Source organism: Crocodylus siamensis, chromosome 12 (genome assembly GCF_052110815.1).
Source record: "Crocodylus siamensis isolate JL-2025a chromosome 12, ASM5211081v1, whole genome shotgun sequence".
In the NCBI taxonomy this organism is placed as follows: Eukaryota; Metazoa; Chordata; order Crocodylia; family Crocodylidae; genus Crocodylus; species Crocodylus siamensis.
In genome coordinates this window covers 6,020,505-6,045,142 of record NC_143406.1, presented here as the reverse complement: position 1 = coordinate 6,045,142, position 24,638 = coordinate 6,020,505, and the positions used below count along the sequence as shown (strand labels likewise).

General features: G+C 39.8%; 1 protein-coding gene across 9 annotated transcripts in view; it reads left to right on the top strand.

Moving 5' to 3' along the window:
- VPS13D (vacuolar protein sorting 13 homolog D) overlaps window positions 1–24,638 on the top strand; it is a 183,236-nt gene that overhangs the window by 110,575 nt on the left and 48,023 nt on the right. For all 9 annotated transcript variants that reach the window (XM_090024785.1, XM_090024788.1, XM_090024786.1 and 6 more), the window contains one exon: window positions 22,840–22,972. In XM_090024785.1, coding sequence (XP_089880911.1) covers window positions 22,840–22,972 — 133 coding nt within the window. The remainder of the gene's footprint in view (window positions 1–22,839; window positions 22,973–24,638) is intronic.

Genomic DNA, 24,638 nt, shown 5'->3' with positions numbered 1-24,638 from the left:
GATAAATTGCAAATACAAAAACACATTTCACCTCTGCAAATGCATTCAAGCCCATCAGTTAACAAGTAGGAAAGAATTTTAGTTTCTGTAGGACTCATTTGGTCTATGCAAACTGCTTGGTGCAAAGGTCCTGCAAACACTGAGGCAGTGCTTAGCTTTACACATGAAAAGAAACCTCACTAAAATCAATGGATGTACTTGGATGTTACTCATGTGCATTAGTCTTTGAAGGTCAAGTCCCTAGTTAGTAACAGTAATTCTCCATCGTAGTTAAAGCATGACTTGGTCTTGAACCAAAGCTATATTTATTATTGTTAAATTCCAGAATTCAAGAGCACACAGGGATTTGAGGATGATTAAGGCTAACGCATTGGACTACATACATGTTTTCTGTTTTTCTGGAGTTTAATGAGTTAAGTCAATGTGAATATGCAAATACTTTGTGATCCTTGAGTAGAGTTGAGAGATTTTGAGCATTTCCTTTGAGCTTCCTTTCCCACACTGCCTAGTAGCAAGTTTTTCAAATGGATTTCTTTGATGCTAAAATAATTAATTTATTCAGAGTTGCCCTTAAAACTCTATAGAGCTGTATGGTTTTGGGACTTTGGGACATAAATCTTCAGATTAAATGTAGCTAAGAAAATAACCTTCTTACATGATGACTATGTTTCTGTTCTTTGGAGGAAAGCAAAGGCAAGCCGATTAGGTACTGTAACTATTACGAAAATGAGGTTTGCTGAAAGCATACAACTTCCTGCTAATAGAATTCCTTGAATTAAGATTACAGTGTTAGTATTGTAGTACCTCTAAAAGACCCACATTATAGACCAGGGCTTTATTGTGCTAGGCACTGTATAAGTAGCTTGACATCTATAGCATGTGAGTAGTTAATATTTCTAACCTTCCTGAAAAGGCCCTTGTGATCTTGAGCAAGTTTGCTCTCTAATTTAGATTCCCTGTTTGCAAAGTTAGAACAATATTTTATTCATATGAGGGCTTTTGGATGGGGGAAGAAGTGATTTGTTTGAGAACTTTTTACTCAAATATGATTCTTTCAGAGATCATAGTGGGTCCTAAAAATATTTTCAGTTTGCTGGGGAGGAAGAGATTGAGAAACACGGCAGTTACGTGGGAATTTAGACTATACAAAGAGTAATGCACAGACTATTTTTTAAGAGCGTGAATATCAGTGCTTCTGAGTTCAGTCCCTTAATGTTGCTTTTTCATACTTGTTAGGGTTTAGGCATCTAAAGATTAAAGGAACCAAATCCAGTATTATCAGTCAGAAGTAACCTCTTCTGGTCATTTAAAAAAAGAAAAGAAAAAAAGAGCACATAATAAGCAGCAGTTATTTACACAAAGCTTAAAATAATCTTGAGGAGACTATTTTGGGGGTGTGGAAGATTTGGCAGATAATAAAGATCTGTATCTTTATGGGAAAGGAATGATTCTTGTGCCGTTGCACTTGGTACTAGAGCTGGAGTCTTTCTTTCCCTTTTTGCTACTTCGTGCAAGGTTAATTTCTTGACTGACCTCCTTCTGTGCAGCACATGTTGAAAAGGTGGTAGTTAACAGACAATATGTACAGAGCTGCTTCCTGAGGGGCAGAGTCTATGCTTTTCGACTTGTCAGAGTGTTTCTTTCCTAGGAAATCCCAGACACTGGCTGTCCGTGGTAGGAGAATTCTTTTTCCCCCCTTAATTTAGAAATGACAGCAAAGGGTATGGAAGGGGAAAACAATTGCAAGAACCATAAAGATGCACTGTGATCATATTGACCAGTTTGTAATCCAGAGTATGAGTAAAGTCTGTTTATATTGCTTACGCCAAATTGCTCACTGAATTTTAAAATCTAAGGATCTGATCCTTCAGAATGATATACAGTGGGTTAACAACAACGGTGTCAGACAACAAGAGTATGTCAGCTTCTCTTGCGCATGCTGCCACCCAGAGAAAGGTTAGTTGTAAAACGTGACATATGCTGTATTTGTTGATATGATCCAGTCAAGGCTCCAAGCCTAAAGTTTTATAAGAGTCCAAATTTATAGGACTGAAGTAGACACAAGGAGAATGCCTGAGTGTAATGCAGAAGGGGTATCAACATGACCCAGTTGCTCTGTTCCACAGTATGATGGAGCTGAGTGTTATCAGTCTGTTTTCTCCTGCAGCTGTGTATTTTCTGGTCTCTGCATAAAATTACACCACAAGAAGCACTGCACATGTGCAAGTCTGAGTTTTCAGTTCATGGGCATAAATTAATTCCCAACAGAATCAGATCAGGAATGGGATCCACTCTTAATTAGCTGAGAAGACGTTTATGTAATCAGGGGTCCTGCTTTCACAATCTGCCCTCTCCCCACCTCCCACCAAATCCTGCCGCAGACACTGACTGGCCTTTTCAGACTGGAAGAACATTTGGGGCATGCAGGATACTCAGCCAAGGTCTGAGATGCTTCAGAGTCATCTTTTATAGAAGCGAGTGTTTGGGCTCTGATATCCTAAGGGGGGGGCACCTTCTGATCCAGTCAGGCAAATGTATAGCTGCAGCATATCCTCGAAGAAACTAAAAGCTGTAGAAGATCCTATAAATGTAGGATGCTATCCTGGACAGAACATCACAGGCAGAGTGCTCCACATAAGAGGAGGCATTTGGTTTAGTTAGGCAGTCAATAGACAGCCAGTCCTATATGGCATCTTGGCCCAGGAGTGTTACAGTTGCTATCCAGAGGCATAGGATAAAGCCCAGTGACACATTTCCATCCTACTCAAGTTGTAAAGCAAGGCTGATTTTTCACCAGCTAACAGACTAGAAACAAATGCAGTCTGAGGCTCAGATGAGAGAAAAGACATGTCCAGATTTTGGATGCTGGTCCAGCATGTAATCACACTATCAGAGTGCTCTATGCACACTGCCTCGTAGATAAGCAGTATAATCACAAAGATGCCTGTGTTCTTAATAAGCTTTCTATCTGTTGGGCTAAAACAAAATAGACAGATGTTGAGAGAGGAACATTAAGGTGTTCCAACTGTCTTTAGTTTGCATGCAGCAGTGTCTAAATCGATGGCTCCTGTCTTCCAGAATCTCATCTCATCTCATCTCCTAGTGCTGCCAGTATCACAAATACAACCTTGTCCAAGTCCCTTGTAGAGCACTTAATGCTATTGAGCTTCCTTACGGTAGTATCTCTTTCCGAATAAACACTTGTGTCTGTATTCTTTGTGAGCAGTGATACAAAGAATGACCCATTCTTTCCAACAGTGGCATCTCTCTTTTTCTCGCATCTCCTTTCCATAAAAAAAAATAGATTTCTGGTTGTAAGCACATCTGCAGTAAGAGTCTCATAAATCTTTTCCTTTAAAAGGCACGAGCCTTCGTGCATTTCCCACAAGGGCAAGGTCATTCTTTGAACTTCAGAGTCATTTGTAACCAGGGTTTCTGTGGGGGAGATTTTCAAAGGCACAAAGGGCAGTTATATGCCGAACTCCCATTGAAATTCAATGGGAGTTGGGCACCTAGTTCCTGTTTGTGCCTTTGAAAATCTCCCCATGTACTATTTTTTTCTATTTCTTTCTACATCCCAAATGTCTCAGACTGGGGAGAAATCAGGATCCAGAATGGAGAACTTATTACTACCCAGAAACATCTTTCTGGGACTGACCTCTCCCCTTGGTCAACCTCACCTTAGAAGTTCTTGGTTGTCATTTTGTTGACCTCTTGTTAAATCATGTCATCAGTTCCATCTTCTAATGAGAACTAGGTATTTTAATAATAAGTTGGACGTACTTTTCTGGTTGAGAGGTTTTTATGGGTCATGGCCAAAAATGAGTGCCTCTGGCAAGTCTGAATTGCCTTTGATGTCTGCAGAAAGAAAGATGCTGCACCAATACCTGAGACTGGAGGAGCATTATTTCTTGGAAAGGAAATAAGGTAGCTACTTATTTTGAATTTTCCATTCTTCATTGGTATTTTAAAACCCCATGTCACTCGAGCTAGAATTGAATTACTTTGTGCATTTTAACTATAAGTATTTGGCCATTTGGTTTGTTTGTAACTCAGTGATGTTCTCCGTTGTCTTAATTTCTTTAAGTTTTGGTAGAGGAATTATATAAATGAGTTGCCTTTCTCTTAAAAAAAAAAAAATGCTCCCTGGTAGGACAGCCCCCCAAGGTGAAGTTTAGTCTCATACGAAGAGAATATTGTGTTTTCCAGCCAAGCCTGTTAACCTGCCCTTAACCAGCCTGAAGGGAATGGTCAAGCCTTAAATTCCAGAAACTGGATCTCGGGCATGATGCTGCCACTGTCACTGACGATATTTTCTGTTTGACAAGACCAGAGCATGAGTTTCCCTCAGTTCCATCCCCCTCTAATTCATTAGCCGTTGAGGGGAAAAAGGAGCCCTCCCCGTTCCTTACAGAGTACAAGTCTCATATTCTTCCCCACTGAAATCCAGTTCAGGACTTGTATCCTTCCTGACCTGAAAGTCCTGTCACTACAAGTCCCATGCTTATCTGTGAGGATGGTTTAATTGTCGAGGAGCTCCATGCATGGTCATTTTCTCTAAATGACTCCGCTTAGCAGAGAGCCAGTTACATTGCTTGTGGCATTGTGGTGACTAGGTGCATGCTTCATCTCTGTCTGCTGCACTGTTGTTGGACATTGGGATTCAACATGAGACAGTGTAATCCAAAATTTACCTTTCAGATAAAATTAGTAAAATAAGCTGCAGTAAGTGTGTGTATGTGAGTGTATATACATAATTTTTTTAAACCACCCCCAAAACAGTGTCTATTAAATACAAGAAGGAAAAACTCAAATTTGAGTACAACTGTTCAACAGAAACGTGACCAAAACCGATAGATCATTTTCATCTTGCTCCACTGGTGCCGTCTTTGGAGAGAGTATGATTAATTGGTGTGTCTGCTTTTCCTGCAGAAGTTTTCACCTGGTTCAGCAGTACTGGAAATTTTTCCTTCTCATCTGTGCAACCAAATCTGTGGAACTAGCAACTAATGCAGCCAAAAGTGCGTGAACTATCCTCCATATGTGATGCTCAGCAGCCACATGTGGTTGGAAAAACTTTCACAGATCTTATTTGTTTTTCAGTTACCTGGTTTCCTAAGAGCCCTAAATAAAATTTGTATTGGGTTTTAAGGTGAACTAGCTCTCAAGATATAAATATAGCTAGATCTGCCCTGTTCACATAACCACGTCAGACCAAACTTGAATTATTTAATCAAGAAATAGGTAAGCGTGCCTGAGTGAATTCAGAAGTAAGCTTATTTATGAGTTCTGCTTTTTTTTTTTTTTTTTTTTTTTCCATTTTATGGCTTTTCTATTTTATAGTTCTGTTGATCATTCCTGTAATGGCTTTTCCATGTATCTTAGAACACACAGTGGGTAAATACCTTCCTTCAAGTGGAGTGGTCCAGTGTATTTAAGTTGGCAGAAAACTGTAGGTTAAATAAAGTTCACATCAGACACTTTTGTAGTTTTTATCCCTTAGAGATTACAAGTTTTGTATTTTAAAAAGTACTTTGATCCTAAATATAGGCACCTGCGGGAATTTCATTTTCTCTGTAGAGGTTCCTATTGTTGCCATATGGACAGGAATGACTCAAATTCCTGGCATCAAAACTTTCCTTTTTTATTTCCCCCCCTTAAGCAAAATAATACTAAATCCTAAACTTATTCCCCTTTCAGAGACTTCTCAGTCAAAAAAGAATATTGTGTACTGAGCTAAACACCCAAATATAGCCCTTTCATTGCTTCTGTGCTTTGAGTGGAAGTCCTGGTTTCATTTGCCAGGAAATGTATATATTTCTTGGCAATTGAAGGATAGAAGGAAATGAAGGAATCTATCCTATATATATATATGAAGGATAGATAGATGGCTAGATACAGATATTATATGCTGATAGATTGCAATTCCTGGTGCAAGAGGACTAAATTGTTTTTTGGGTTTTTTTAAGTTTCATTGTTTTGTGATTTTTATTCCCCCTCCCCCTTTTGTAACTTCTCAGATGCAATTCCAGCACTCCTCTTAATATTTGTAGTCCTTATAAGGTATTCTACCTTACTTCCCAAATCCTCAAGCGCACACTAGGAAAACTGTATCTAGTTTATACACGCACGTTTGATGGAAGAAAACCCTGAAGAAACATTACTAAACTCACCAGAAACAAAACAATATTATAAAACCTTATCTTCAAACATGTCTTGCCTTACTTGTATCCCTGTTTTTCAAATTCTTTGTTTCTCCTAAGGAGAAAATGGTACTCGTAGCAAACTGAATATGGACACCTCCAGATCACAACAAGTATCAATCTCATAGATTCATAGATGTTAGGAGCTGGAAGGATCATATGCATAATTTTATCTAGAGCTGAAGAAGGAATTGAATTTGGGCCTGCAGGGGTGAAAGGCCAGAAGCTTTAGTTCTTAGTGTCTTCATTTAGTCAAGCAAAAAAGGTACATTAGGAGCTGTCTGCAATCCCTGTGTAACTATGTACAGGAATGCAGTTATAGCTGAGTTACTCCTATGCAGTTACAATTTGTAGTAAATCCTGCTGTGGTCTATAAGCAACCTGAATGCTTGGCTTTACACTGTTTATGGCACAAAGCTGAAATCCTGTCTTTCTACAAGTGAGAACTGAATTGTATGGTGTTATTTCTTTTGTAGCAGGGTGGGGGGTGGAAACATTAGTTACACTGGGAATATAATACTAAAAGCATGTGAATGAGAGAGAGAATGAAGGTTAGTTTTTGAAAAGGATGATAAGGACGAGTCCATCCTATCAATACAAATAAAGCTGTAAACACAAACAAGGTGAAGGAAAATCCTATTGTAAAGGAAAGCTCAGTTGTCATGTGGTTTGATCATTTCGGAGGGAGGTGTCATTTTATTTTTTAAACACTTGTGACTGACTTGATTCTCCCTAGGTATACTTCTTTCACTAGCGCTTGGTTTTTCAGCTTTCATAAAAAGTAAAATAGAAGAAAAATCTCAGATTGAAGCGGAGAGGTGTTTTCACATAAAACCAGGGAAAGTAAAAAGGTCTGATTAAGCACTTATAAACTGATAAACTAATATAGATGCTTCATGTGCAAACCACGTATAAACAGGACATGATTAGTAGGGGTGTGTGAAATGGGCCGTATTCGGTTCAGATTCGGCCCAAATTGGGGACCAATTCAGTTGGTTGATTTGGATCACTGTCCCCGATTCAATTCGGCTGAGTCTGAACATTTAATCAGCAATTCGGCCATAGATACAACTTTAAATGTTTTTTTTCCTACATACCTTGAGTTACCAGGCGTGGCTCATGAATGCTGCAATGCTGCGGCAGATGGAGCATCCCACAGGAGTGCGGGAGGACAGCCCTGTGCACTCCCTGGCGGACCCGGAAGTGGACTGGAAGTGCTTCTGGTCCATTTCTGGGTCTGCTGGGGAGCGCGCTGGGGAGCCCCCCATGCTCCCGTGGGACACTCCAACCACCCCAGCATCACAGTGTTTGCCAGCCACCTGCTAAATACCTATTTTCCTGTAATTGTGAATATTAGAAGTGATATCTTGAAGATACTTTCTGAAATTGCCACTGGCAAGAATCTATTAATTGATTAATTTTCATTTTTTGCATAATATTTGTATTGCAGCACAGAAACGCCTGCATATTTTTCAGAACTAATTAGCTTAAAATTGGACAAACTTGTGTCTCTTTTTTGATCTATTAGGACATCTCTCTTGTCCATCAACTTTTTCTCACTGACGATTTGATTTTGTTTCATTTTTAAATTGTTACATTTCTACTTTGCTGGAAAGAACAGAACTGCACTGTTGAAAAGAAATTCCTCTCTGTTTTTTTAATATTGTTCTCTTTTTTGGTTTTCATGGCGGAAAACCAGTGATCTCACGTATTTTAATATTTCTTATCTCTGTTGTGCTTGAGCAATGCTGGCAGTTAGTCAACAGTGCTGTTGGTCTTGTGATGATGATCTATGTATTTAGGCTGATGGTGTTGCAAAAGAAAACTTCCTGCCCAGCTAGTATAGTCAGGGCTATTGATCTTTATTGTGTCCCGCCCCTCTCCCCACCCCACACTTTGCATTGGAGCTTCTTTGGAGTAGATGCTTGAAAACATTCTGCAGTTTGTATTCCTACTGTGCGAGCCGTATGAATGAGCCAAAGATGCAGCAAGCTGGTTCCTAATTCATTATAGTTTATGTATATGAAGTGTATTCAGACTAGAAGCATAAGAGCTTTTCAGAGATGATAAAAACTTTCTTGAGGATTTTACAAGCCAAGTTTTATAGGACATGGCAGTGCAAAGAAAGTTGTTATAAATGACAAAGGCAGGCAGAGTGATGCAAATTGGGATAGAGCAGCATTTTTGCATGAAGTATGTATAATGTTCATTCCAGCTGTTCCAACTTACCTCCAAATGTTGACATGGCAGCACAAGTCATTGTTATAGACATGAGAAGTGCTGGGGTTTTGGAATTGCAAAAGAAACCTGTGTGCGCTACGGCCTTTGGGAGGACACTGCAGGCACGAGATGTCAAAGGCACTTGTGGGAGAGGGAAGTAAAAGCAATATGAAGGGAACAGACTTGTCAGACTCCCACTAATGCCTTGAGCTCTGGCAAGAAACAAGTTGGTAGTGTCAGGGTTAGGAAGAAGGGAAATCAAAAGTTTAAATTTGATATGGAAAGTGGTGAGGAACTAGTGAAAGGAGTAATGTGAACATGTGTTGGGGAGGAAGAAGAGTTTAGCTGGTATTTCAGGGAGATTGAAGTGATGTAAATAGGAGTTAGGTACAGAGAGGTTACCACAGTCAATCTACCATGGTGCAGATAAATATCAAGGACTGTTACATGTCTGCAGGAAGCATCTACTGTTGTTGTTTTTATTTTTGAAGTATGCATGAAGCCAGTTGGAGTGATAGCTGATAATGTGGCATGATTTCATTATATTGTTATAACCTTGCATTTTAAAGTAACAAAATTTGACCTTTTTGTACAAGTATTTTTATGGTTTCCGTGAAACTTAATCAGGATGATCTTTGTTGCTCAGTGCTATTTGAATTTGCATTATAGTGTCAAGAGACGTGGAAGTACATTTGCATTTTTTTTCCATCTGACATCCAGTAGTAGTTAGAGTTGAGGGGAATGGTAGAAGTTAATACAGTTACTGTAGGGGTACGTTGCAAATGTGATAAAACAAACTGGTGGCTTAGTCCTCCTCAGCACTATGCAAGGATGCCTGTAGCGTGTACTAGAAGGTACTTCCGTGCTGCATGAACATGATATGAGTCTGTACAGAAATACGTAGGCTATTCAGGAATTTAGGAGAGTAAGAGGTTGGAAACCCAAGTAGAAGGTTTTGTAGGAAGTACCTTTTGGGGCTGTGTATAAGGATGTACCTCTTGTTTGTACATAGTGATTAAGGGGATGGCAATCAAAGGCCATTCAAATTTGTCACCTCTTACCCTTGGTGTGTCTCTGATCAGTGTACCTTGAGACTGATATTTGGTGTATAAACCTCTGGACTGATGAGAGGGGTAGCTGACTGTTAGTCCACAGTCAGGCAGAAGGCAGGGTAGAGACTCGCCTTTATAAGCCAACTGAAGCAGGTGCATATGCTTTCGTGAGCAAGAACTCATTTCATTGGAGGCTATAAAAGCACCTCTGATGAAGTGAGCTGTTGCTCATGAAAGCTTGTGTATCTCTGATTTCAGTTAGGCTATAAAATGCATCTCTACCCTGCTGTTCCTCCCACCCTTCCTAACACATTGTAAAAGAAACTAGATAAAAACCCCTGACTTTTGTTGTGTCCACAGCTGTAGCTGATGGGAGGGTGCCATAACATTTTAAACTAAATTCAGACTTTTTTTAGAAAGACCCCGTAGTTTGTATATTTTTCTTTAAACTGCAACGTATATATTTAGAAGAAAAATGATGTGTGATGTTCTCTCCAGTATGCGAGTCCAAATGATGGACTTGTGATGGCTTCAGTTGCAAGAACCGTTTGATGTGGAGTAGGTGTCACTCCTAGAAGTACGCACTGAGAAGCAAGCCGTCTTCAGCAACTTTTTCCAAGTAGTATTATAGTAGGCAAAAGATTTGAGATCCAACAACCACTAAACAATGAAAAACTTAGCTGTGCCTTGAATAGTAAAAGCGAATTGTTTTCTCGAGCAGTGTGCACTGCAAGTTGACAAGGTAAGACTTTCCAGATTCTAAAGCCTCAGGTTTGAGCTTTTATAAGTTAATTTTTTAAAGTGCATGTGCTTGTTTTGTTTTTTCTGTTCCTGTTTTGCTGTGTGACTGACTCGAACTGCAGGAAATTCAATGTAAAAAAGGAAACTAGTAAGAAAGTAAATAAAAATACAGTGTGCTGTCAGATGTGGGAAAAAACCCCCAAATAGAAATAACAGGAAAATAAATATTTTTCTTTAATAACTTTTGGCTCTGCTAATCTTTAACAATAACAGATAAAAAGAAGTTTTGTGTTCACTGCTGATGCCCCTTTCAGCAAACGGTGATTTGGTAATCCATAGGTACTTGCTTTTCAGACTTGGAATGGATGAATTTGTTTGTTAGTTGAGATTTGTCGTATTGTAGCCTGAACAGCCTTCCAAATGGACACTTGGACACAAAACATATACAGAGCTTTGTGGAAAATATAAAGTAGATATACAATAAATATCTTCCTTTTTTGTTTGTTTAGCTGGTTATCACAGGAGGAAGACCCCACCTGTTTTTACCTCCACAGATATCTGAGGAGTTGGGCAGCTTCCCCCTGGTCTTCCTTTGAAGTAACATCAGCAGTTGCTGCCTAATGACTATATGTATATTTTATAGGGCTATATAAGTGATCCTGGAAAGAAATGCTGGCTCTTTTCACAGGCACAAAAGGTGTTGCCAGGAAACTTTTGTCCAACATTTAGGGGGTTATTTTAAAATACGAAGCACTAAAAACCTTATCAGACATTACCCCCAAAAAATCAATTTGGATTTGCATTTGGTGATCAGGTGCCAGGGACGGGAAGGGCATTGACTAGAAACAGGAAGCGAAACTGACCAGCCTATTGTCATTGTCCAAGCAGAAGGAAACGCAGAATGTAAACGAGAGACATAACGGGCGGAAATGAAATAAAACTGTTCTGCACATCAAAGATATTAACGTTGCTAGCCATCCTTTTGGGAAACGGACTTGCAAGCTGACCAAGTTCTGTACAAGCACCGCTTCGCTTGCATGTTAATTCGGAAAAGCCAGAAAATCCGTTTTTAAAATATTCCAGGGTTTATAGTGCAAGCTGTTGCACTAGGTTTAAAAAAAGAAAAAAAGAATTGAAAGAGTTAATACTTTTTTCCCCTTTTCTGAAAGTTATCTGTTAAGAGTATTAGTTTAATAAAGCGTAGCTGCCCTCCAGATGAACCCGCCAGTGACTCTGCAATTGGGGTCATTCCAAGTTCATGCTGCGGACTTTTGACTGCCTCCTGTGTATGTGAAAACAGCCGGCAGTTCCTGCAGGGATCACTCATTCAGGCCTGTAACACAAAACTATTGCCAATGGGCACCTGCTGGGGCAGCTTCACAGGAGGTCCTCGGGGGAAGCTACCCAACTCATCAGGCATCTGCGGAGATAAAAACAGTGGGAGCTCCCCTGGGATACCCAGCTAATCAGGCATCCATACAGACAACTCATCAGGGGACTTCGCAGATTACCCGGCCAACATGCCATTGTCAGAACACATTACGAAGCTTAGTTAACGATGGGATGTGAGCTAATTAAAGGCCCTTTACTTTAGTTGCATGACATAAGCGAGGGTGGGGAAGGTATCTCTGCAAACTCCGAAAAGGAATTGTGTTTACTTCAGTGGTAAAAGCTGCTGGATTCTTTGTGTCCCAGGTGCGATCAGTAACTTGTGTCAGAGAGGAGACGGGTTATGTTGCATTTTATATACGGTGCCATCCTGAACTCGGCATCTGTCGAAAGCAGCATTAGGTAATGTGTTATTCTGCCACTCTATTTAATATTTAATCCCTCCTTGGCGTTTTGTAAGCTGGTTATACACATGTTGTTGTTGGCTTTAACATTCTCACATATTTTCTCTGTCTGGAACCACATTTTAAAAAATCAGTCTGCATAAGATTTAAGATGCATTAAAGAAAATCATAACAGGGCATAATATATGCACCCATATATAATATATAATTTTGGAAACTCTCCTGCTTGAACTGTACAAGAGCTCTTTTTTTTTTTTCTAAAAAAAACTAAGACACGTGATGTCTTGCCACTTCAAGGGCTTTGAGTAAAGTTTTAAATAGTTAAAGTTTTTACTTTTGAAAATAACTGTCTCAGCATATGTACATAACTTTTCAAAGACCTCAAATATTTTCATTATTCACTCCCAGGGTTATACAAAGTTGACAAATGACATTTTATAAGTCAGAAAATGGCTTGATGCCCTTCACCGATGTTTTACAATTGCCTGAATATGTAGTACCATATTTACCCAAAACCAGGACAGCTTTGAATGTAAGACTATCCCCACTAATGAGATTCTAGCCATCAAAATTTTATTTTTTGTATAATTTTCCATGCATGCAATCTAATTATTGGAGAATTGTCAGCAGCCACAGCAACCTCCTGCCAAGACAAGACAAGGGTTTTTTTCTTCTCATGGAGGGGAAAAAAGTCTCAGATTTTTGAGTAAATTTGGTATTTTTCACGTTCCCTCTAGTAATGTAACACATTTTTTTAAAGCAAGCTAAATATGCATTTAACCAGTTAAAAGGTTGTTCTGCTGCATAAGTGATTATTGCGGTTTCCAGAAGAGGCTTTCTTAGTGATTTAACAAGAATAATAAAATTGTTTTTCAACATCAACCCTGCAACACTTTGACAACAGCAAGGAAATGTAAAATAAAGGATTGACCATACCTCTCTAACTCACTCCATTAGTTCTGCATACTATGCACATCTTAACTTTGTGTGGTGGTGCATGCACTTGCACAACACATCAAGCTGAGGACAGTTTGCCATTATTAACTGTGATTTCGTAGCTTTTATTGACTATTAACAATCCATCCTCAGTGCACATTGTAGTGCAGTTAGCTTCAGTGGCATTATATTAAATGAGATTAAGCAGTATTTTTTAGGCTTCGACAATACATAAATGCAGTGAAACAACCAAGGATGCTTCTTTTTATGTCGTCATCTAAGTTAAATAAGGATAAAATCTTTAACAAAATTACTGATTTTCCTATATCCGGAAACTTCTTTGGTTAATGAGGAGAAGCAGGGTGTTTGTTTTTTGTGAAGGATACAGGATGTAGCTGTGTTAGTGTGCAGGCAAAAGTAATCAGAACTCCTGGAGATATGATATCCTTTATTAGACCAACTAGATAGTTGCAAAAAAAAAATCTTTATTTGCAAGCTGTTGGGCACTGCCTGAGGAAGGGCATGTGTGCTTGAAAGCTTGGAAATAAAGACTTTTTTTGCAATTATCTAGTTAGTCTAATACAAGATATCACCTCCCCAAGAGTTCTGATTACTTTTGCTTTTCATCAAGGTATTTCTACAAGCCAGGTAACCTTAATACATTGACATACATTAATTGAAATGCTTTACATAAAACATTGCACTAATCACTGGTAGAAACTTGTCTGAACCATATCATTATAATAATAGGGTTAAATTATATGAAAAGTTATCCAGAGTACCTTCCATTCACCTTGGTTTTTACCGTAATTAATGAAAAAAGTGAAAAACACTTTTAATGGATATGGATCTTTAATTTAAACAGAGGACTTAAAGAATGCTCTTCAGGGTTTTTTTTTTATTTTTTATTAGTCTTCTCTTCTGTAGTATTCTTACAGAAGCAGCAAAGTAATATCGTTCTTATTTTTGTGAAATAGTTTAAAATATATTTGGACAATAATAAAGAATAACTTGATGGAATTTTGTACTACATAATGCAGTGATTTTCTGACTGGGCTTTGTGATTTACCTTTTGTCTATTGTCCCTGGAATGATTGACGGCTAACTTGAATGACCCACATTTAACTTACAGATTTCCACAGAATTGTCTTGAGGAAGAAGTGCATTTTATCTTGCATGTGTCACAGATATTTAAAGTGGGTCAGTGGACCCTTACTTATGTAGAATTCCTGGTCCAAAGGTTTTCTCCTGGATGAAAGCAATGTCTGTTTATACCCTTAGTTTCCAGTGGTAAGGTGCAGGCTATCTTATTCAAGACCACAGCATAGCAGTTTTTTGGTACTGCTTGGTACTTACCATGACCCCGATGGTAGCCTCTCTCCAAAGTAATTTAAAATGACACTGTGTAGTGGAGGGTTGCACCCTTGTCTGTTTGTGGACAGGACTTTCTACAAGAGCCGCTATAGTTAGCTTCCCGCTGGCCAGCTTCCAGTGGGAGGATCTTGGCTACGCACTGACTTTATGAAAGTAGAGAGACACCTCCCTAGCTTGCTCCTGTGGCCATCTGGCCAAGTACAAGCCAGACTTGGGAGGGCATCCGAACCACAAACTTTTGGGCCTGGGCCTGCATGTAGGATGCCCACCAAAGGATTTGGAAGCCCCAGGCAGGGGTGGAAGATGTTTGCCGCTAGTAGGCCACATTTGGTTCTTGAATGACTCATGGATTGGGAATCGATTTGGCTGCTTGGAACATGAACAACTTTCCTTAATTAATTTTTTTTTTTGGTACTGCCCATGAAGAAGGCATATGACTGGAACTGAAGGTGTCTTTGACTGTAGTAACAGATTAGTTGAGAAAATGCAAAAAAAGGAAAAGAAAAGAGAAATACCCCAAGGGCCATGGACCAAAGTAACCAATACCTTTGATAAGATTTATGCAAAAAGCCTGAACATTAGACAGGTGGTAGAGATGATGTTTTTGTTTTTGAAAGTGCCTTGATTTGGGGGTGGGGGGTTCCTTAATTAGCTGTGCTTAGTGATGTTAGCATTTAAATAGTTCTAAGGGGCTTTGAAGTTAACACCTCTCACTTCACTGTGGAAAATAAGGGAGGGGGTGACACTAATTGTGTAGCTGGAGGCCATTCTTTGTGTGGCTAGATTAATGATGCAATAAGCCATCAATTGTTATTTCACAAGGGAAAGGCCAGATACTTCCCTTTTCAAAGGGGAAAGCAGCAAAAGCAAGATGCCCTGAAACTGCAAATGTTCTTTTTCTTGTTGTGTGGACTTGTTTTGAGTGTACAAACCTCTTCTTAAGCCAGGCATGAGCAGAGCTGCGTTTCCTGAGTTAATGCCTGCTCAGCAAGAAAAAAAAATCCCCCAATCCTGAAATGATTTACAGACCCTGTTCTAGAAATGTTTTGGGTAATACATGAACCGTGTTGCTTCTTGGGGTGACGTTTTTGTACTGGTGTACAAGGCTGGTGCATAAAGTGGATGTTTTGCTTGCACGGGCATAACCCTGCTTAATCTAGGATTAAACTGTTCAGGATCTGGGGATTTCTGGGGTTTGTTGGAGCGGTGGAGGGAGAGATTATGTGTACCTGCTCTCCAGACTTTTATTTCATGTTATACCGTATTTGCACTGCAACTTCGAGAGACAGGGCTTGATTTAAGAATGCATCTTTCTCAGACCCTGCGATAACCTACTCCGATGGCTTAGTTAGTACGTTAGACTTACCTGTAATGAACTGCAAGTTCAAAAACCGCATTGTTTTCACTACAAAATCTATTTCAATTCGCCTCTGTTAAGAACAATATTACTTTTAAGATCATTTTCAGGTAATTGTTCATCAGGTTTAAGGAGTGAAATTTTCCAGTCTCTCCTCTTCACTAGGGTTGTTTGTACGTACTGCACCCCAGTCAGTTGTATCTTTTCACTCCCTGTCATTTCTTTGCCCCCCCTTTGCCCCAAAATAGTTTCATCGCCTTATACAATGTAGATTTGGTACTACACCCCTTACCTATGTAAAGTGGTTTGCAATGCTTATGGTATCCTTGTCTTTGTTTTTCTAAACTAGAGAAAGATGAAGCTAGTGGAACATAGCTGCGCTGATAGTACTCCATCCTGTTACTACCTGTGGATGGTATTTCTTATTCCAAACCACAAAGTCGGCCTGTCACTTTATGACTAAAAAAGGTTAAAAGGAGCACGTAGAAAAGGCTCAAGTTGGATGTGAAAAGATAGATACTAGGAATATAAAAGGTTAAATGGTAACTGCATTTAAACAGTTTTACGTGCATCTCCCGGCTCAGTGGGGGAGCCGCTCCAGCAGGGGCACGGATCCAGGCTGCAGCATCGTGCGGCTGCTGCAGCAGCAAGGTATCTAGTGGCTACCTGGACAAAGTTGCACAGTGGGGCCCTCTGGGCTTAAATAAGAGCATGTGCTGCCATCAGGTGCTGTAGGGGTGGTCGGCACAGAGCCAGGTGCCCCCACAGCAGAGCCCGCTTACCAAGACAGCCACATCATGCCACGCCCAAGCAGTGCCTCCAGCCTGTGGGTGCCCATAACCACGGGCAGTGCTTCCCTCCCACCCACCTTTCCCCCCATTCACGCCCACCCAGGCTTCAGCAGCTGCCGCTCGGCAAGAACCCATGGCAGCTCTTCTAGCCTGGGGGCACATGGCAGATGGACGTGCCATGCAGGATCATGTCCAAGGCATCTACCTGTACGCTTGCCCCAGGGCTGTGACTCCTCCTAGCAGAGGGCACTCGATCCACAGGTGGATGCTGCATTTCCCCAGGTAGCTGCTAGTTACCTCCCTGCTGCAGCCCCGATCCACAGCAGCTTTCAGGCAGCCCTGGCCAGAGCTGCTCCACTGAGAGCAGGCAGCACCAGGGCAGGGACCCCGTCAGACCGCACCACCCCACGCTGCTGGTGCTGGAGCTGCTGCCTTCCCGCTCCCACATGCTCACCGCATGGAGCCTGCTGTGACCACGGGCTTCAGTCCCGGCTGGCGGCAGAATTTGCCACGATCCCACAGCCTCAGCCCCAGCTCCCCACGCTGCCCTGCCCCTCTACCACAGGACCATTTAACCAATAGAATTAGAGGAGCTTAAACAGGTGTTTTTTAAAACAATATTTGCATCTCTAATGGATACCATTGTTAATTAACAAATATTCTGCGTTTTAAAATAGCGTTTCAGTTTTGCTTCTAACCTTTCAAACCACTTGTTTTCTTCATGCATCTATTACATTTGAACAGGCTTTGGTGGTTTCCCATGCTAATGAATATAATATAATGACTTAGATGGCATTTTGTTGCATTTGGTAATCTATAACTATCTGTTTTTCCACTGTTTAGAAGAGATGCCCACTTTCTGTATTTCCTTTACTAACCTTTTGTGTTCCTTTAGCTTGTTCAAGTGTGAGTTGCATCTTGTATTTGTGCTATACAGCGTATTCCACTTACATGTGTAACATCTCCAGACTTTGCTTAACACAGTGCTCATTCCAGTTTTTTGGTTGCATTACATTTCCTTGTATTATAGCAGACTTCTATTAGTTAAGTCCATGAACCATTTCAGTGACTAGCATCTTTGAAAGCCACTCTGTACTTCGTAATTAATTGCTGTATAAGCAAACTACAACCCAGCTGGAGCTGTGTCTCGCTACTTTTACTCCATTTAACTGGAGTAAAAAGGGGAAGGGGCTGCTTGCTATTAGAAGCCACAAAATTTACAGGAGCTAGTTTCAAGGCTACTAATACCACAGTAGTGGCAGAACGGCTTTCAGCCCTATGGTATTAGCAGCCTCAAAACTTGAAAGTGAGGGTGGCAAGTCAGCTTCAGATATGCTAATACCATTGCATCAACAGGGCTTTGTGTATTTAAGAAGCGCTGTTTCAATTAAGATCAGATATTTGCATGCTCTGGGTAAGTGCACAGACTTTTATCCATCCCAAGGCCATGTACTTAAATGGAATACAATGTAAAGCAACAGTTCTCTGCTTTTTTTTCCCTTCCCCAAAAGGGTTCAACACAAAACTTAGTGTTTTTCGGTTAAAATTTTGTTAAGAGTTTGGATGGTGTCTCCAGAGGCAAGGCAACAGGGAAACATTTGATTTCTCAGTTCATTAAAATCCCCAAATTCTTTATAAAGTTGGAACTCGGTGCTATTTTCAACAGCACACAAACAGAACTGTCCCTGTTTAACCTTGTTTCTCTTGTATCTTCAGGGAGAGAGCATTTAAATTGCCATGTGATGACAAGATGAACTTTTAACCTGTGCACTTTTAATTTTTTTTCTTCTTACAGCTTTGCTAGGAAGATAGTTCTCATATCTAAACATTAAAGCAGGACTTGCTATTGACTAATGCGGATGTTATTCTCTCTTCCATGGAAAGAGCAAAAACTGAAGAAAGAACAACTGATCCCTATTTATACACGGAAAAAAAGGGTGTGCTTCTGCTGGCCAAATCCTCAGAGAGCTGTTGTGAAAGCTTAATCATTAATAGTAATGATAATAATGGTAATACTAATTGCCCAGTTGTAATTGGCTGGCACCACACCACACATAACCGCACTGATGTGATCTTCAAGCTCAGTACTTGAAAACTGTATCGAAGCCTGACAGTTTTTAGTGTAGGCAGAATTCCAGAAAATCCTTCTCCCACCTATGTACACACTTTGTGTGCGAGCCTTTAACCTTTATATCAACTCTTCTAATCCCTTTAAACCAAACGATTACACTTTAGAGTGAACAAGTTATGGAACAGTTTCCACTGAATTTGTATTTGGCTAATTAAAATAATTATATTAAGTTCAGAAAGGGGTCAGAAGTCATTCAGCCGATGCTCGTTTTTCTGTTTTGTGTCAGCGCGGTTAAGTCACAAGACCAGTCGTGGGATTTCATTTTTATTCATATGGTTAAAACCTCTTTGCTCAGATAATGGGAGCTGCTTTGAATAGTTTGCATTTCTAAGCAGGAAAGGGGCAGCCAAGCCCAGTAGTGATGTAGCTGGCAACAACCCGAACAGCTTCTAAAAGCAGTTCAGACGAAAGGAAGGGAAAATTGATCATTTCATCAGCACACAGTATAGCTATTTTTTCTTTTTGTACAAAATTTGTTACAACCAGGACCTCAGGCCACGTTCCAGCTGTCCTTAAACCAAAAGTTACAAAGTAATGACATAATCTTTGATCACTTTTTATATTGAATTGAAGGATACCCACAACTTAACTGCCACAGTAGGAGAGAAGAAAATGTGGAATTTATTACCGGTGGTGTGTGATTGCTGACCAGAACACTTAAAGGAAATGCCTTCTTTAAGAAAAAAAAATAAGCCTTTTTTCAACTATATATTTTTGTGTGATCAGCATATGATTTTAGTATTACCATACTTTCCCTCCTCTGCTGAACAGGCAAGATTTCCTTTATATCATAGACCACATTCCACTGAAAAACCCTGCTATAATAAATGGTTTTGTTACAGGATGAAAATGTTAATCTAGGTAAGGATTTTGTTTGCATCTCAATTTGCAGTGGTGCAAGGGCTCAATCCTGAAGGCTTTAACATAAATTTATCCCACCAAGTTCATTCTTGTAAGGACGAGGCTAGTTGTAGAGTTGCAAGGTTGGGCCCTGGTTTTATAAGTGAATGATTATGTAAGACCGCGGTTTCTGATTGGTATACACTTCTGCTTGACATCAGTTTTCCATGTCTTAGGATATAGCAAGGTGCAATTTATTTGAGTTAGAACATAAAGGAAAACTATCGAAGACAATTTCCATTAAATAAATGCTGGTGAAAGGACCATCAAGGAGGGAGTTCAAAGCTAGAGTCCTATTATGCTGTCAAAGCACCATTCATGTCACTTACAGGACTGACAAATTTAAACTATTAAAGAAAAATGTCTCTCCCTAACAAAGCACATTTTTGTGACATTTCCCTCAGCATCTTACTGAGAAGCCATTTGAAAAGATGGTGAATTAGGAAATAGTGACAGCGTGAGCAGGGAAGGTTATTGGTTTATATTCTGAACACCTAGATTTTTCTGGTATGCTTTTCGGTATTTACTCTCAGCACTTCCTGGCTTCTATCTCAACTAATACCCGAAATGACCAGAAAGACCATCTTATCAATTGAAGTACTAGCTGCCTGTTAGGAGAAGGGAGAGCACGAGCATGTCAAAACTATCAGAGAGAGATGCCGATGATAAAAATTGGATTATTTTTTGGTTCCAGATAGTATTGTCTTCTGCAGTAACATAGGAAAATCCTACCAGTCATCCTTTTCACTTCCAGTATCGATTCCCAATTAGAGGTAGGCTTTTAGGACCTTTCTCCCCCACCCCCCTGTTCAGTTTAACATTGTAATCTTATGAAAGTGGCTAAAAATGAATAGAGCACTAAAAGGCAAATCCCCTTTTCTTTAGCTGGTGGTGATCGAATCACAGAATAGTAGTGTTGGAAGGGACCTTGGAAGATCATCTAGTCCAGTCCCTGGCTTAAGGTAGCATAGATTCATAGTTGTCAGGGGCTGGAAGGGACCTTAGATCATTGGGTCCAGCCCCCCTGCACTTGGGCAGGAAAGACCCCAGCAAGATGGGCGTCAAGATGCTTTTTGAAGATCGCCAGGGTGGATGACTCTACTAAACCATCCCAGTCAGGTGCATCTCACTAGCTCTTAAAAATATGCGTCTCTAGGTAGCCTCTTCCAGTGCTTAACCACCCTCATAGTGAGGAAGTGCTTCCTAAAATCCAACCTAAACTTCCATGGTTGCAATTTAAGGCCATTTTTCTTTGCCCTGTCCCCTGTGGGCTGCAGGGAAAAGTCTTTATTTTATGATAACTGAACTGAATCATTTTTGGTGTTCTCATAACTCCTGCTTGAACCCGAGTGGTTTAATGCAAGTTTTTTTTACTTGTAAATGTCTTAATCCTTCATTTATGTTATAAGTGGTCTTTATTTGACACAACAGCAGTAACGTTGCAGTGGTGTTGCTCAGATGTTGACTAAGATTTCCCTTGGATGAGTTCACATCTTTCTTCTGTGCTGCAGTGCATATGGATCCTGTCAGTACAGCCATCTGCCAGTGGATCATCCCACATATTACCATAAACATGACACTGCTTCACCAACAGCCGTTTTTCAAAATAGAGCCACTTTCAAGTTATATTGCTGCAATGTTTTGAGATACAACCTCTTAACTCGCTACAAAATGTAAAGTACAACAGTACAGACATATTTCTGAGTCTTGTGACAGGCTTATTTGCCTTAAAGCTTTTCACATATCTCTGTGGAAGGATAGCTTTGTGTCTAAATAACATTCTTGTGAGTTTTTTGAAAGGTTACGCTTAGGTCATTGGCACTTAGCTCTTTATTTTGATGGATTTTGCACAGGAAAGTTTAATTATATTAGTACCTTGCATTTATTTTGGTCAGGCATGTATGTGGCTTCCTATTAACCAGCACTCCAGAACACTTTCAACTTGCATAACAACAAAACACGGGTTAAATGTTAATTCTTAGTCCTTATCTGATGATAAAGCATTTATGGTGAAAGGGCTTGTTCAGAGATCAGGTCATGATTTGTCAAGAAACAGTAACTTTGTGTTTCCAGAATACATTCCAACCATGTACTGTCGATCAAAACACAGTCAACACAAGACATTTGCTTAATACATTAAGCTGTTCAGTTTGATATATATAAAACAGACTTCATTTACTACTTTTGGTTGAAATAAGTGGACCAAATAACTTTACTGCCTACTTGAAAAGATTACTGATTTTTTTATTTTTTTTTTTAAGTTGAGGAACATTTTAAAAAATAGTTGCATATTGTATTGGTGTTAGAGTGCCGTTGGTAGCCGTAATGGTCCAGGGAATATGCAAGAGATGAAGATTTTTGCGGGTGGTATCATTTATTAGATCAACTACATAGTCAGGTGAAAGTTGGACAGGTTTTGGGGTACAAGGCACCATTCTTTGGTCCGAGAAAAAAACAAGCACGTGAGAATTTGTCTAAATCTCTCCCAACCAGAGAGTTGGTCCAATAAGATATCATCCATGCTACATAATATATATGTTGACATATTATATTTTGTTAACTGCTTCAGTGTCAGGACACATTATAATCCCAAATAAAAAATTGCATTTTCAAAGAAGCTCAGGGCCAGACTGCACCTACAAATGGAGTTAGGTTTTCAAGAAGGTGTTGCTCAGCTTTAGTCATCTAAATAAGAACTGTATTTTTAAAAGTTTCATAGCTTCCATCATGATAGTTATGGCTGGTTTCCTCCCACCTCTGTACCCAGTCAAAAATCCAACCTTATGAGAGTTGAGCTCTTCTGAAAAATACAGGTCAGAATGATTGGTTACTAACTAAGCACCCAAAAGTAATCATTTCCTTTTGTGTATAAAAAGCTACTCTAATACATCAATATTGTAAGTTCAGGTTTCCTTAATCAAATGGTATTTTCTTATTGGTAATATTTGAAGTAGTGATCCAGTTGTAAGTGCAGCGACTGTAATTTTGCTCTTGTTGAAGTGAATAAAGCTTCGATATTAATTTCAGTAAGAGAACAGGTGAAAGTTACAGCTGTGTCTACACAGGTGATAGTGAGAATGCAAGTGTAGAAGTCTTTGGGAAGACACTAATATGAGAAAAGCCGTGATGAGTATAAACTGTGGTAGTCAAGGCACTCCTTCAAACGAAGAAGACGACTCTTTCCATGCTATCATGTAAGAAAGCAGGAACTGATCAAGTTTTGAACTTTAGCGAATAACTACTGAATTTAAGGGAGTAAAATTGAGAATAGTATAAGCACAACATGTTTTTCAATAGAAATTGTATCTTAAAAAAGCTTCCTTTCCCTCCCCCCCTTCTAGTTTGCTGGGACTTTATCGGATGGGTTGGGAAAAACAATGGATAACAGACATCAAACTGAACGAGAGTACATTCGATACCATGCTGCAACTAGCGGAGAACATCTTGTGGCTGGAATACAGGGACTTGCTCACGGTAAGCTATGAATATATAGAGCAGAGTATTGCGATTTCAGCTACCTTGTTTACTGTCGTCAGAAAGCAACGGTATTCAGAAAGACAATGCGGTGCTGTGCGAACTACTCGTCTAGTCAGTTATTTGTAGCTTGAGGGAATGGAGAAATTGCTGGCTTTCCTTTTAGTGTGATTGGGATTTTAATTTTAAGTTTGCTTTTGTACACCAACACTAAAATTAAGGAAGAATATCAGCCAAAACTTCAGTGTCCATGTAGATTCATAAACATCCTTACATACTATTGGTCTGTACCAACAATGTAATAAAATTTTCAGCTAGTGGTAAAAAAATGAATGGTTTTGATGTAAGCTGTTGCTGCTCACCTTCAGGTCCCGCAGACCTTATTTCCCTTGCAGAATTAAGCCTGTAGACTTGCTCTACTTAAACTTTTAATAGACCCAAAAACCAATTGCAAAAGACAACATGGACACTTAATTTGATTGAAGTCTTACATCAGTTTAGCTTTAAATTAATTCTCTACTGAATTAAACTGAACCAATACCAAGCAAGTTTAAATTTGTTGAGTATTTATGTTGCTTTGCATCAGTTCCATTTGTCTGAAGTCGTATCTGTAATTAAGCTGTTGCAAATTTGAGTGTAGTCAAAATTTCAGTCATAAACATGAGTGTTCCTTTTCTGATTTTCAAAAACTTGTGTACTTTTACAAACAGAAAATTACAGGGCATTTGTTAACGGTCTCAAGTGTTTTCTGCGCAGAGTGAAATTTAATTCTAAATAATAAAAATGACACTGAAATAATCTTCGCAATAGTGAATAGGGTCAGTAAACAGATTACATTGACATTTGAAAGCAGGGCTGTTTAACTTAGGGGAGGGGTTAATATACATCCCCTGGGCTCCTGCCCAGCTGCCATTCTCCCTATTGCTTCAGCTATTGTGCCCCTGCTGATGGGGCAGTTGGACGGTGCAGGGAGCTGAGGGTGAGCCTGGGCTGTACGGTGCAGCAGGGGTAGGGAGGGGATTGCCTGTGCAACCAGGTGGTGCAGTCGGGACCGGGCGGGGAGAGGATCACGGGCACGCACTGGGACGAGCACATGCTGCAGCAGTAGAGGGACCTCCATGGGGTGTGTGGCCCAGAGGGAGCTATGGCTCGCCCTTGTGCAACTGCCAGGGCATGTGGCTCTTGACTGCTTGCAAGTTGGGCAGCCCTGTTTTAAATGGATCATATTAGATATCTCTTTAAAAGTAAAGTTCTTTGGTTATTCCCAGCTTCAGAATTTATGTGTTCTAAAATCTGGTATAAATTACGTTGCTAGGAACATCTGAAATCTGAAATATGTTCATGCCTAATGAAGTCAATTAGAAACATTTCATCGTGCTATTTTATCAGTTAATTAGCAGTATTATGTCTTTTGTTTTAAATCTGTTTCTTTTTAATGCTTCCTCTTTCCATTTCTTCAAAGAAGCAATTAACTATTAGATTCTGTCTGGTGAAATACAGGAATTTTCCCAGGTTTTTGCAATCTGTCATAGTTGCTCAAATGAAGTAATTTAAATGCTTAATACTGTCTGCTTCCCAACTCCTAAATGCATCTGGGTGCTGCTTGGCCAGTATTTTGAAAGTGGACAAGTCAAAAGTGCAATCAGTTGCTACAGAGTTAGAGAAT